The 15516-nt window shown below is 33.4% G+C and overlaps 2 protein-coding genes across 2 annotated transcripts; one reads left to right on the top strand and one right to left on the bottom strand.

Moving 5' to 3' along the window:
• The first annotated feature begins 5969 nt into the window (after positions 1–5969).
• Positions 5970–8167, top strand: LOC131957464 (dentin sialophosphoprotein-like). The gene is made up of 2 exons (XM_059322295.1): positions 5970–6209; positions 6614–8167. Exons 1-2 carry the CDS (start codon positions 6011–6013, stop codon positions 7735–7737), a joined length of 1323 nt encoding a protein of 440 aa, XP_059178278.1. The 5' UTR covers positions 5970–6010; the 3' UTR covers positions 7738–8167.
• Positions 8168–8705: 538 nt separating this feature from the next.
• Positions 8706–14653, bottom strand: LOC131957463 (cysteine-rich with EGF-like domain protein 2-A; the record flags this gene model as incomplete). The annotated part of the gene is given in 11 exon segments (XM_059322294.1): positions 8706–9700; positions 11139–11276; positions 11408–11509; positions 11708–11785; positions 12111–12212; positions 12644–12770; positions 12990–13078; positions 13193–13307; positions 13623–13677; positions 14192–14274; positions 14471–14653. Coding segments are annotated over 11 exon segments (1320 nt in total). The 3' UTR covers positions 8706–9452.
• Between the last annotated feature and the right edge of the window lie 863 nt (positions 14654–15516).

The raw sequence follows: 15516 nt of genomic DNA, 5'->3' as shown, positions 1-15516 counted from the left end.
TGTGAATGCAAAATCTGCAAGACGGAATAATTGTTCGAATAATATAATTAGCAAAATGTGAATGCAAATTATGCAGACGTGTGAGAGTACATTATTGTTGGAATATTATTATTAGCATTGATTGATAAAAGGCTATCTTTTATTTATTTTATTCACTGAATGTACTGTATACTAATTATAATTTTTAATCAACTATTCCGCACCATTATAGACATTGGGTGCGCAATGGTTTTAGTTATGAAACTCAATTGTAAATTTTTAAATTAAAATAATGGGGAAAAAATGCGTGAATTGATAAAGTGATATATGGTAGGTAAACACGGATATTTTAAATATTGCCTATTTTTTATTGTATATTATTTATTATTATTCTATCTTTCGGTTTGCGGACAAGCTGGGGTTTTATAAGAGAGGCGTAGCTAGGGGGGGGGGGGTTGGAAATCGAAAGCTTTAGGGAGGGGGAGGGGGGTAGGGTGCAAATCGAAAGTTTGAGGGGGTTGCAAATCAAAAGTTTGAGCGGGGGGAATTTCAAATCAAAAGTGGTGCAAATCGAAAGTCTGAGGGGAATGCAAATCAAAAGTTTAAGGGGATGGGTGGAAATTGAAATTTTGAGGGGAGGGGGTGCAAATCGTAAGTTTGAGGGAGGGTCAAATCGAAAGTTTGTCACCGGGCGCCGGAAAGGGTCGCAACGCCTCTGTTTTTTAGTCATTCACTGTGTCAGACGCGCCCGCCGGGACTCGGAAAGGGCGCGATTTGGCGCTACGGGCTAGACTGTGAGCAATATGCCTTTATGATTGCATTTAAATTGTGTTTATGTTATGAGTGTTGTGTTCGTTTTTCGTTTTTTTTTTTTTTGCGTTCGTTCGTTTGTGTTGTGTTTAGTTTTGTTTTGTTCCAAAGTTGGTATATTTAAAAATGATTTACCGTGGCGGAGCACGGGATACAGCTAGTCTATAATATAAGCGGGCTGAGCGTGTCCTTCCTTCCGTCCGTCATCGCTATAGATTTTGGGACTATAAAAGTAAACTGCGCACCACGCTGTGCTTTTCAGTGCACCGCAGTGTCTTATTATATGTATTAGAGTAGGGTTTGTTTATATAGCGGCAAAGAGCTATTTTATAATTTCCACTGTTTGTACAATTTTGCATAACGTAAAGAGAATATTAAATACACGCACACTGCTAAAACATATTAAAAGGATCAATGTCAAATATCGTTTTCGTTAATATTCCTAGAGAAAGTGGATACATATTAATAACATAATAACAGTACGGTAGAAAAATCTAATTAAACTGCTTAGTAATTTTGCTAATGGAGGTAATTCAAAGATAAATTGAACTCACGCTAAAAATGTGAATGCAAAATCTGCAAGACGGAATAATTGTTGGAATAATATAATTAGCAAAATGTGAATGCAAATTATGCAGACGTATAAGAGTACATTATTGTTGGAATATTATTATTAGCATTGATTGATAAAAGGCTATCTTTTATTTATTTTATTCACTGAATGTACTGTTTACTAATTATAATTTTTAATCAACTATTCTCCATTACTATATTAAGTCATCACATTCATTAGGTGCGCAATGGTTTTAGTCATGAAACTTTATTGTATGCATTAACTTATAAAGTGCAATATGGTCGGTAAAACACGGATATTCTAAATACTGCCTTTAATTTATTTGCGGAAAAGCTAGGGGTTTTATAACAGAGGCGTAGCAAGAGGGGGGAGGGTGGAAATCGAAATTTTGAGGGAGGTGGGAGGGTGTAAATCGAAATTTTCCGCCGGCGCTCGGAAAGGGCGCGATTTGGCGCTACGGGATAGACTGTGAGCAATATGCCTTTATGATTACATTTAAATTGAGTTTATGTTGAGTGTTGTGTTTGTTTTTTCGTTTTTGTTTTTTCTTTGCGTTCGTTTGTGTTGTATTTAGTTTTGTTCTGTTCCCAACTTGGTACATTTAAAAAAGATTTACCGTGTGTTGTGGTTGTGGTTGTGTTGTGGTTGTGGTTGTGTTGTGGTTGTGTTGTGGTTGTTTTGTGGTTGTGTTGTGGTTGTGTTGTGGTTGTGTTGTGATTGTGGTGTGGTTGTAATGTGGTTGTGTTGTGGTTGTGATTGTGTTTTGTTTGTGTTTGTGTTGTGTTTTTGTTTGTTTTGTTCTGTTCCAAAGTTGGTATATTTTAAAAAGATTTACCGTGGCGGAGCACGGGATGCAGCTAGTCTGTAATCTATAATATAAGCGGGCTGTGTCTGTCCTTCCTTCCTTCCTTCCTTCCTTCCTTCCGTCCGTCCGTCATCGCTATAGATTTTGGGACTATAAAAGTAAACATTCGCACCATGCTGTGCTTTTCAGTGCACCGCAGTGTCTTATTCAAAGTAATAGAGTAGGGTTTGTTTATATAGCGGCATAGAGCTATTTTATAATTGCCACGGTTTTTACTCTTTCGCATAACGTCAAGAAAATATTAAATACATGCAAACTGCTAAAACGTATTAAAAAGATTAATGTCAAATATCATTTTCGTTTAGGCTCCCAGAAAAAGTGGATACATTTTAATAACATAATAACAGTAGGGTAGAAAAATCAAATTAATTTAACTCTTTTCTAATTTTGACAAAGGAGGTAATTTAAAAATACATTAAACTCACGCTAATAAAAAATGTGAATGCAAATATACGTTCGTCATAGAAGGAATTAGTGTTGCAATAATATAGTTAGCAAAATGTGAATGCAAATTATTCGGATGTGTAAGAGGAAATTATTGTTAGAAAATTATAACTAGCATGGATTGATAAAAGGCAATCTTTTATTTATTTTATTCACTGAATGTAGGCCCTACTGTTTATTACTTATAATTTTTAATCAACTATTCAGCACTATTATAGGCGCGTCATCACGTTCATTAGGTGCGCAATGGTTTTAGTTATGAAACTCAATTGTAAATTTTTAAAATTTAAAGTACTGGAAAAAAAATGCGTGAATGGATAAAGTGAAATATTGTAGGTAAAACACGGATATTTTAAATACTGCCTATTATTTATACTGTTTTCTAATTATTATTCTTTCGGTTTGCGGACAAGCTAGGGGTTTTATAGGAGAGGCGTTGCGATGGGGGGGGGGGGGGCATATGTCCCCGGGTGCCGACCTTAGGGGGCGCCAAAGTGGGTTTGAAAAAATTTGCGAGGGGGGGGGGGTGGAAATCGAAAGTTTTAGGGGGGGGGAGGGGTGCAAATCGAAAGTTTGAGGGGGGTGCAAATCACTGGAAAGGGCGCGATTTGGCGCTACGGGCTAGACTGTGAGCATTATGCCTTTATGATTGCATTTAAATTGTGTTTATGTTATGAGTGTTGTGTTTGTTTTTTCGTTGTTTTTTTTTTTTTTTTTTGCGTTCGTTTATGTTGTGTTTAGTTTTGTTCTGTTCCCAAGTTGGTACATTTAAAAAATATTTACCGTGGCGGAGCACGGGATGCAGCTAGTCTATAATATAAGCGGGCTGCGTCTGTCCGTCATCGCTATAGATTTTGGGACTATAAAAGTAATCTACGTACCATGCTGTGCTTTTCAGTGCACCGCAGTGTCTTATTATAAGTAGTAGAGTAGGGTTTGTTTATATAACGACATAGAGCTATTTTATAATTTCCACTGTTTGTACAATTTTGCATAACGTAAAGAGAATATTAAATACATGCACATTACTGTCGTGGTAGGACTAGACTGGTAGGACTAGACAGTCGTGGTAGGACTAGACTGGTAGGACTAGACTGTCGTGGTAGGACTAGACTGTCGTGGTAGTACTAGACTGTCGTGGTAGGACTAGACTGTCGTGGTAGGATTAGACTGTCGTGGTATGACTAGACTGTCGTGGTAGGACTAGATTGTCGTGGTAGGACTAGACTATCGTGGTAGGACTAGATTGTCGTGATAGGACTAGACTGTCTTGGTAGGACTAGACTGTCGTGGTAGGACTAGACTGGTAGGACTAGACTGTCGTGATAGGACTAGACTGTCGTGGTAGGACTAGACTGGTAGGACTAGATTGTCGTGATAGGACTAGACTGTCTTGGTAGGACTAGACTGTCGTGGTAGGACTAGACTGGTAGGACTAGACTGTCGTGGTAGGTCTAGACTGTCGTGGTAGGACTAGACTGGTAGGACTAGACTGTCGTGGTAGGACTAGACTGTCGTGGTAGGACTAGACTGTCGTGGTAGGACTAGACTGGTAGGACTAGACTGTCGTGGTAGGACTAGACTGGTAGGACTAGATTGTCGTGGTAGGACTAGACTGGTAGGACTTTATTGTCGTGGTAGGACTAGACTGTCGTGGTAGGACTAGATTGTCGTGATAATACAGAGTAGCACACCTAAATATTTCGCGTCGAAACGGTTTTCCCCAATACAACTGAAAAGTGGTGCAGCATTTCTTCCGATTTCTATATTTAAAAGAGAATGATAGAATTTTTTATTTTTGTTTTGATATCACATTTTTTTATTTTACTGGGATTTGCCAACCCCTTTGCTGCCACATGTGGTTTTAGTCTTGTGTGTTTTAACATAATTAAAACTTATTCATGGATTTTTTTGTATGCTTTAGGATTCCAACTGGGTAAGTCTTTTTTTTTACACCTAAACTCACTTGTGTTTAAGATCTGGATATTTTAGTACACTATGGTGATTATAGATCTAGAATTTTAGTCTTATTTTTTATATAATATCCTCCACACATGCTCAACACATAAAAACTGGACCTGCGATTGAAAGACCAACGGGCAGAAAGATGAAAATTTAAATTTATTTCAGTTGGAATAAGACCCAGATCCCCAGCTGTTTTTATGCAACGCGTTTTATCAAAATGTCGACTCGGTCTGCGCGTGGTAGCCTATATGCAGTCATTGAGCCACCGAAGAAGACCTCTAAACATAAAGGCACTAGCCAAAGCTGCGTTGCTTGGGTTCGTTTTGGGATGTGTAAGCCAGTTCAGTAAGTAGTATGGGATGTGCTGTGTGTAATTAAAATTAGTTTTACTGTTAGGATAAAAACTAAAAAAATGTAGGATATGCATAGGTTTGGAGGTTTCTTTAATTTATGCTTTAATTGATACAATTAACCTAGGTTTAGGGTTATTAACACAAAGCGTGTTTTGCGATGTTTTCTTTTTTTGTTGCCTAACAAGTATTGTTTTTTTTTTAAATTAATTTATCTTGTTACTTCCCCTTTTAAAAATGTAATACAATAATAACATCTAACACTGACAATTTTCAGTTTTCGTTGCATACAAATTGATCAAAAAATTTTGAACAAAAGGGCTGGATTAAAAGTAAGTCGAAGTATATTTTTTTGTGGTTACCTAAGTAAAAAGCTTATAAAATGGACTAGAGCCTTATAATAAAGTCTAATATTCCAACACTACTTTTGTCCATTTGTAATTGATTGACTTTATTTACCTTGATAGATCTAGCTTCTAGTCATTTTTAAATGGAGTTCTTAGAAAATTTTATTTTTCAAAATTATAGATGGACAAATATATGTAACATTTTAAAATGTGAACATAATTAGACTTCAATAAGTTGGATAAGTTTCTAATACATTTTTTGATAAGTTGATTAGTCAATAATTTGTCAATTACAAAACTATTTATAAATTGATGTAAGCATGTGCTTCTAAGTAAACCACAGTAAAAATAGCTTTGCATACATATTCTTAACTATACTTTTTGTTGTATAGCATGCAGTCAGTATTGTATGCATGAATACTATAGTCAAATAATAAACTACTCATCATGCAGCGAAATGTGTTTTATATAAGACACAATTAGCAACTGCGTCTGGTACTAAATACAGAAATGCTTCTCATAGTATGGGTTGCTGCTTAGTTTGGGGGTCATGCCACTATACTTAGAGGAGCAAATGTTTATAATTTATTTATTTCCCTTCTCGCTGTACAAAAAATGTTGCACTAACTGTTGTCATTTTTCCAGAAGTCAGTTCAATATTTGTATTGCTGAGTTGATGGCTTCACTTCATTGTACTATAACTTATCCTCCTTGCATTATTAACACACAAAAAATGTTACAGGTCACCATGGATACAACAGAAGGAGAACCTGTCGCAACTGATGGTGGAGAGGCTATGGCAGATGATGAAGGTGATGACACTAATACTTCTTCTTCCTCATCATCCTCTGAAGAATTAATACCTTCTGATGGAAGTAAGTGGCATTGGTTTATAGTAGTGATTTTAAATTATTAGTCTTATGGTTCCATTTTTCTGGGGTGCACTGGAATTCCAGATTCGCTAACTTAGATTTAAAATGTTGGTAGTTGAATTTCAGGATGCACTTTAGCTTGAGTGGCACCCAAGTTAAGCCATTATTCATGGACATCTAACTGTTACATTAGTAACTAAATGTTTTTTTTTTTCCCAAAGTTTTGTTTACACTTATTGAAATAATGGAGATGTTATTGTTTTTATTTATTAGTTTTGATCATTAAATTATGATATATCTTAGTTTAAAGCATAGTAAGAAACTCACTGTGAGGGTTTTTACTATAATTGCATTCTTGTATGATTTTGTTTTCCATTTAGGACCAATATGCCATTATATATTTTCAGATGAAAGTGCTGGTGTTTCAAGTGATGATAGTCGACCCTGGGCATCAATAACAAAGGATTTGGAGGATAAGAAAGAAAATCCTGAAATTGTACCTACCATTAATGACTCGCCCTCAACATCAGCCACTCAACCCACTGACACATCAGATTCCTCTAAAGAAACAGAACAAAATTTACCTGAATCTGAGAACAGTGAACATCTGTCAGATTCCTCTCAGTCATCTTTGAATCATAGTTTTGGGTTTTTAGCTGCTGCTGAAAATCCACCATCTTCATCGACTGATTCAAAGCTAGACATAAAATCTGATGGTGCCGATTCATCCCATACAGACAGTGCTATTGACACAACACCTTCAGAGTCTGAGAAAGTTCGCACTTATGCTGAAGTTGTATCAACTTCCAATTCTAGTCATTCACCACAAGTAGCCAGCACAGAAGAATGTGACAGTGTAGCTGGTCTGGAGAGGCTAGTGGAGTCTGTGGAGCCAGAATCATCCACCCAGCATCAACCATCACCTTCGTTAACCCCTTCAACCCACCAGAGCAGCGAAGCTGATCATTCTGATACCTCAGATTTTGATGAGCCTCGTGCTAAGCGTATGAAACTGTCGCATGAATCTGTGACCTCACATGAACCTGACACTACAGATGTCCTACAATCTGATATGGCATCATCTTCACCTGTTCATCCCTCTAGCAAACCATCATCATCCCCGTCACCTTCATCTGAAATGAATTCAGTTGTGACACCTGAAAGCTCAGAGGTTATTGAAGAAGAAACAAGGGTTACATCTGGGTCTGATTCAAATTCATCCATAGTACCTAACTCTGACAATGTGATGGAAACTGTTTCTAGTGGTAGTGAAGAAACAGAATCTCTCACACCAGCCATGGCTACACCTGAGATTCCAGGTAGTGATAACGTGAGCAATGATGATGAAAATGTTACATCCCCACCTTCTCATTTATCTTCATCAAGTGACAGTCAGGGGTTTGATGTATGTGGAGACAGCCTCAGCAAGTACAATGCTGACAGTAAACAGACAGCAGCTGAGTGTGCTGACAAAAAAGATGAGGAATCTGGTACTGATAGTCCCAAACAGGAATCAATGGATCAGGACTGACTTTTTTTCAAATGGCCCAAAACAATAACTTAACAGTTGAGTCATGTCACTGAATCTTAAGCTTGTCAGACCTGCATGTCAAGTATATTACTTGACTCTATTCAGAGATGATTTTAAAATCAGGAAGCTTAATAATAATAATAGCTGAGGTGTGCTCTGAGACCTATCCTACACATTTTGCAAAAATTACTTCAGCTGTTTATTGCACTGCCAGAGTAATAACTGACTGTCCTTAAAACAGGACAACCTTTGCAAAACAGGCGTAAGGTTATTGATTGGTAAAATTTTGTTCCATAGTTTTAAACTTTTTATCTATGGTTTCAGTCTTGTAGTTGCCATCGGTTTATTTTTACTGTATTTAGTTTGACCATCAAATTTGTTGTTGTAGATTCAAAATTATGGGCATTTTGATTAAATATCGATAGATTAATTTTGTCTGTTACTATTTTTTTAGCATGTTTGATTTGTTTAAAATTATGTAGTGAGCACAGCGAAAAAGATTGACTTTATTTGTGGTGATTGTTGACCACCTTTTGAGGTTGAAGCAACACAAGTGGAGTTACATTAATGCTAGAAGCCTCTGTAGATGTTTTCAAGTATATAACTCATTCTCACCCAGTTAATTGTAAAAATTCAACAAACTTTTTCAAAATTTAAAACATTTTATTAACTCACTGCATTTAGTCATGCTATGTAGGGGTAAACAAATTCAAAGTAGAACATTTTATTTTGAATTATTTACCTGAAGAAAAGAAGATTAACTGAAAATAACAAAGAGTTAAGCCTTTGAAAGAATAAAAGCCTTGATCATTCATTGAGGATCTGAACCTAAAGCAACATTTACAGCCATAAATAATATAATTTTTACACAATCATTACATATAAATTCTACAACTCTTCTTTTGTTGTATCAGTTTCATTTTGCTCCTCATCTGAAATAGAAAATATTGAAATAAAACATTAAGATTATTTCTCAGGCATCTATAGATGGAAAGCTGCATAGTATCATGTTAAAAACTTTAATCTATATGTAGCACATGTTATCATTAATAAACATGAATCTTTTTTTAAAAACATGCACTGAACTGTATTTCTAGAAAGTGCAATCTATCAATATACATAATATAATTTTTAAATTACAAAAATATTGACACTCCATACATAGTTAAGGGAATAGATTTTTTTCAATACATTAGAAAACAATTTTTAAAAAGAAACAGGCTTTAAACTAAAATACAGTGGTAGATCTATATTATGAGAAAATAGCTTAATGATTTACAAATGCAAAAGACATGTATATTTCAAAATTTCATATTACTATTACAATGGTTGATACAAATCAATACAATCAAAACATTTATAACTGCACATTCTCCAAAATGGTTTAAATTTAAGTGTCATCTGGAGTTCCAAGCTAAATAATGTCTATACACAATGCCAATTGTATTATGCATCTTAAATGAGTATATACAAATCATGTTTTTTAATACTTACTGGAATATGACTAAACTGTATTGCATGTACCACTAGGGAAGAAATAATATAAATAACTGAGATCAATGCACCATATGATAAATGAAACATCTGACAAAGACAACTGTTTGTGGTGTTACAACAATCCAGCTGTATCTTTCACTATCCTTTAATTTTGTATATATATTAAAAAATGTTAATCATTTTGTAAACAAAGGCCCAATGTAGAGACCAAGACACAATTACTTTGAATGAATGGCAAACCAAACTACATGAATCACTAGAAGAACAGAAAGAGCAAAACTAGCCAGATAGCTGGAAGAAGCAAATCTGCAGCTGATTCCATACAAGGCTACAATAAGAAAGTGAGATGCAACACTGGGTATGTCCTTGAACTTGGCCCAGTCTAACTCTTTACGTTTGGAATTGTTTTTCTTAAGCTCTTCAGCCAGGTTTGGATGCTCTAATTTTTTTGTTGTGGTGTTGGTTTCTGAAGAGTAAAGTAAGATAAAAGAATGGAAATTACCTCATTCTAACTCAAGGGGAACAACACTTTCAGCACACACTACTTCTGTGCTAGCCTACACTAAGTAGCAAACACTGAACAGCAGCACAGTGAATAACAAATTGTGCAAAAAATACAGCTTTAAAACATCCTACAAAACCAGATTTTTAAGCTGGAAAATGTGCTATCTATCTAGGATGCAAACTATTAAATTATAAATTAAATTGTGTGGGGGAAATAACTTTATCAAAATATGAATGACAAAAAATGCTAATTCCTGCATCTAATCAATTTTGTCAGACTACCCTTATTTTTTTTTAAAAAGGTTACTGGTACTTCTTTAAACATGTTTTACAATTTATTTGGATAAATCTCTGTATAACAGTGTCAAATCAAAACACATCACTGATGTCTTTCATCATTAATATATAGGCCAACACATACTTCAAATTACATTTAATTTCAAGACCAAAGATAAAGTATGTACAAAAACAAACTTTGAAAGTTAACAATATAACTGTTCAATGTTACATTTTACATTACAACTGAATATCAAATAAGTAGAGAATAGTTACATTTTTTTTTAAAAATATCTAAAGTAAATTGTTAACACCTTAGTATTTATTAGAAAGTGAGCATAATTACACACTTCTAGTTGTGTTGTTTATCATAGTAGTCAGAACTAGATCATACCAGAAGGTTAAAAAAAAATAAATTGGTTTTTTGAAGTTGTCACAAAAATTAGTTCTTAAAATAAATACTATTTTTAAAGAAACTAGTGGCTTTACATTGTTATTTCTAAATAAGAAGCTGTTTTAATATGTTACATCAAATCACAATATACAGTGCTACCTACTGATCTCACAATCAACTACACAATAAGGCAGATCAACATCTTAAATAATTGTTTTTTAATACACACAAAAAATAGGAAACAATTATTCTCTGTAAAGGTTGTAGAAATATTTTCAATTTCTTGCAACTACCGAACAAGTGGCATGCAAAAAAATATAATTATTGCATGCATAAAAACAAAAAAATAAATATTTTGTTATATTATTTTTAACAAGTTGATTTTAAAAGGAATTATTAGCCTTATCACCATGGCTTTACAAGTACAAGCTGTTAATACATAGTATAATAAAAAAATGAATTGGATCGATTTTTATGGTAACATCAACAAATAACTGATAATATACAAACAGGCTTTGTGCATTTTGAATGTCATAAAATTAGATACGAAATAAACAATAAGCATTTACAGTTATTTGTTAAGATTAATATTTTTATATTCCTTGATTATTTCATACACTGATTTTTGAGTATTACTTAACATCGGCCTGAGTTATCCATGGGGCACTACTCATTATATGAGTTGATAGTTACATGTCAAAAACGTGCTAAGAAACTTAAAGACTCTCACCTTTGGGTTTTTGAACACAGACTCCCTCCCTCATAACAAATCCAGGTTTACAAACACATTCATAACTTCCAGGAATGTTCTTGCAAACAACATTTTCTCCTTGACAGATATTTTCATCTTTTTCACATTCATCATTATCTGCAAAACAAGCCCATTAAATACTATTAAACATTGGTTCAAAACAAATTTTCATATACGCAGTCATATCTGTTGCTTTACAAGTCATGTAAAACTAGTGATTTATGAAAGAAATTTTTTACGGAACCTACCAACACATTTTTGGGTTGTTTCATCACGAGTAAAGCCAGTGTTACATTCTATACATTTATCTGCTCCTGATCCAGTGCAGGCCAAACAAGCTGCATCACATGCTGCAAAAATAATTCAAACATTATAATGAAGGTTGGTTTTAAAATATAAATTGTCATAAGTCAACAATGAAAGTATCTATTATTTTCAGCATAAATAAGGAAAAAAAAACAAAAAGCTATTTTGCAATGATCTACAAAAAATTCTGGGCAAATATGCTATCAGGCAATAATATTGAAATGTTACGGAAAAAAACTCACTAAAACAAGTAAATGATCCCTGTGTGTTAGTACAAAATTGGCCTTCATCACATGGATCTTCTGAACACTCATTTACATCTGAAAACAAAAAACGAATACATTTATTCATACATATTTTTAATCATTTAATAGTAAATAGTGCACATTTATGCTATTTATAGTTTAATCAAAAAAGTTTTGACACTGATGTCAGGGGTTCTTTAAAGATTTCCTAATTTTTATACTTATTGATAATGTGAATTAAACTGAAAGTGGGTGTCAGTAAAACTAATCTTTTAGTGATACTCTGCTCAAAGAGTTACAGTTACAAATAAATCTTTGGCATTTTACTAGGAATTTTGATAGTTATAAATGAAATAAGAGTACTTTATGGTTTAATTAATGTTAAAAAATAACCACTGACCAAGACAACCTAGTTCCTCATCAGCTGTCCAACCATCTTTACACTCATCACACCCTTTAGGTCCCCCCTCGGAACAAGTGTCCTTGCATGATATGTGACAAACTGAAAACAAAGATTATTTCGAGTGTTAGAGATATCTAACCCAATAGTGGATAAAATACACCAAATACCCCATTCCTTCCTATGATGGCAGACAGCAGCAAAACAGAAAACAGACTCACTATTCTTCCATTAATTTTGATGAATTGACATGAAAAATACAGTTTTAACTGTATAAAATACATGTACAAATTTTGTAAGATAAGATATTTGCTTCAATACCTTTTTTAAAAAAAGTACATTTTTTATAAATCAACATAAATTTCTGATTTCTTAACCTTCCGTAACCTTTTTTTTTGCACCACACATTTAAGGTAAGTGAAAGCCACACAATCTCTCCCTGGCTTTAATACTCTTAACAAAGATTCAAATTAATATTAAATTGTTTAGTAACAAATATCCACTAAAAATTAAACTAATCAACAGAAGCTTACCTTTACAAACATGCTGGGATTCATTAGCTGACTCCTCATAGTAGCCATCCTTACACTCATTGCACAATTCTCCTCTATAACCAGAGTTACAACTACACTTTCCATCTCCTTCTCTTGTACCTTCCCCCTGAAATATAAACAATACCTTAGATACAACAAAAAAAATTTTAAGACCCTACAATTGTTTTCAATTTACCACAAAGTTTATTGATTTACATTATTAAATCATTAAATTTAAAATGTTAGTTCTACTCATTAGTAGACATAATTAATATGATTTCTAACCTCAGATAAAAGTATCAAAAGACAAATATAAATATTACCATTACTCTCTTCACAATCTTACCTGACAATGTCCATTCCCACTGCAAGCTTGTTTTATGCCACCAGGGCATGGGGTACATTTTTCACCATAGGTGTTGTTAGGACAGCAAGCTGGAAAATGTTGAATGATGTAGTGAATATATTCATAAAAACAAGCAAAATATAAATTTAGAAATACTACTTATTTTACATGTAATTAAAACACTACAAGGCTACAATTTGTACCTTCCATGTTTTCTATACAAATATATGTAAAAAAATCTGTGGCTTTCTTCTGAGCAAATTCCTTGAACCAGAATCTTTCAACAAGTTCTTCATGTTCTTCTAAAACAGAATGGCACTGGAACATTTTTTAAAAGAAAACATTAACACCATTATAAAAAAATGCAATCAAAATATTGTGGTATTAAATTGTTTTATGTATGAAAATATATTTTTAAATTATGTAATTAGACAGTACCAATAAAATAGCACCTAACTGGATCACATAATTCATCATCAATCTACTAATTAAGTGGTTATGTGTAATATTAATCTAGCTTTTTTTATGTTTCTACAAGTAACTCAGGTATACATTCTTTTGACATAAAATGCTTTATTTAATTAAATTGGAAATTAAATTAAAAAACAACTAAAAATTCTATCTAGCTTTTACCTCTTTGGAGCCTTCATCACACAAATGTTCAAGAATTTCTGTTAGTCTCACTTCACTGACAAATAGAAAGATTTAATAGGTTATATATTTCTTGTTAAGCTAACAGATACATAATATAATACATGGTGACAAAAATATCTAAAATAAACCTAAATAAACCTGTTAATAAAATTATGATTGACATTTCAAATTGCAATAGAATTTCTGTCAGACTTTATTTTAGTAAGGTAGAAATGAAAATAGTTGGTAGTAATAAAAGGTTATAGAATTATTGAAGTATTAAAAATTTAGAAAATAATTGCAGCCACCTCACAATGTAGGGCAATTACAAGCCAAAATATTCAACACAAAGCATTTTTAAGTAAATAATAATAATTTTGTATCTAGCATACACAACAAGATGTCTGATAAAAAAAAAATTTAAGAGAACTGAATGTACATGTTTAGCAACAGGACAAAATATGTTAATGAAGCAAGCTACAATCTGAGAGTGATGAAAGTCTGCTCTTTAATATTTAATAAAAGTCAAAACACAATGTTTATTAGAATAAAGTGTTTGAAAGTTTTACCTTGTTGCATAGGTGCCCAATGATTTCTCTTCCCATTTTGTATTTCCTCCTCCAAAGTTTGACTTAGATGTTGAAGACAATCCCTAAACACAATTTTAAAATTTGTTTAAAACAGTTATAAATAAATCTTCCGCCTAGTCTTCTAACACGTTTTAGTAAAGATATACTTGCATTTTATTCTGGCCTAACAGAACCAAATAAAATCAGTTAATAGCTTACTTATCCAATATCGTAAATTGTATTACATACAACAACTATGGTAAAAATAAATGACACTACCTTATGAAAGTTATTCGCTATTTCTTTACATATACTGCATTTTGGATGTCTCTTTCCATCAACCAGTGATACAGAGAGAAGTATCACCCATAAAATAAAGAGCATCTTTTGTAAATTCAAACACATCCTTAAACATATATTATGTTCTAACTTCTTTGAGAACTGAATCACAGATAAATTCATTGATAGAGAATTAGTTCAGACTTGAAGAATCAATCTTCTGTCTATAAAGTCATAAAGGTGTTGTTTACTCGAATTTTATCTGCCTATTCTGTGCCTTTCCTAATGTCTTCATGCATAGTTAACAAACTGCAAAAAAAAAAAAAAAAGAGCATGGAATTAGAATGAGCAATGCAATACATTTTATATACAAACTCGATCACATTCACAGTGTAATAATGTTTTCACTGCCATGATATCTACAATAGTAGATCTAAAGTCTACATCCCAAATCTAGATATAAAAATGTAGAGGCTTGTCTAGCTAAAAAAAAAAAGGTGACTAAACTCAGAAATCTAGTTTAGAAATTAGAGATTTTCTTAACAGTAGACAGTTTGACCACCTGGTAGTTAGTAGAATACTACACTACATTAACAATCATCATTTTTCCTTTGTTCCTGGTGATTGTGGAACACAAGGCTTTCCACTCCCTACAGACTCCTGACACTCTTTTCAGCTGTTCCCAATTCCTTCCTATCATTTGGGCCTCCTCTAGCATGCTAAGTTGGCATGTCTTCCTGGGTCGCTGCGTGCGTTGCTTGCCTTGGAGGGTTCAACTCCAAGGCTAGTCTACCAGCATGCTTCCAAAGCGTGTGCTCAATACATCACCATTTCTTCCCCATGATCGGCCTTTCTATAGTTTCCTGTCCCTGTCCACATACCACCTACTTCTTGTTTTATAATTTGTCTTGCCATTTTTTTTTAATATACTTCTTAGGCACTTATTAATATGGATTATTTTTTTAGTTCCCTTTGATGCTTTCCATGTCTCTGATCTATATAGCAGGACTGCTTTTACATTTGAGTTAAAGATTCATATTTTAGTG

This window comes from Physella acuta, unplaced genomic scaffold (assembly GCF_028476545.2).
Source record: "Physella acuta isolate Inbredline_101_S28 unplaced genomic scaffold, ASM2847654v3 ptg001248l, whole genome shotgun sequence".
NCBI classification, from domain to species: Eukaryota; Metazoa; Mollusca; class Gastropoda; family Physidae; genus Physella; species Physella acuta.
This window is presented reverse-complemented; position numbering and strand designations above follow the sequence as displayed.

What these genes read in the sequence shown, in the direction of transcription:
- LOC131957464 (XM_059322295.1), top strand. Translation starts at nt 6,011, where the DNA reads ATGGCTTCACTTCATTGTACTATAACTTATCCTCCTTGCATTATTAAC. An exon ending in ATTAATACCTTCTGATGGAA is followed by an intron (nt 6,210 to 6,613) that starts GTAAGTGGCATT and finishes ATATATTTTCAG; the next exon opens with ATGAAAGTGCTGGTGTTTCA.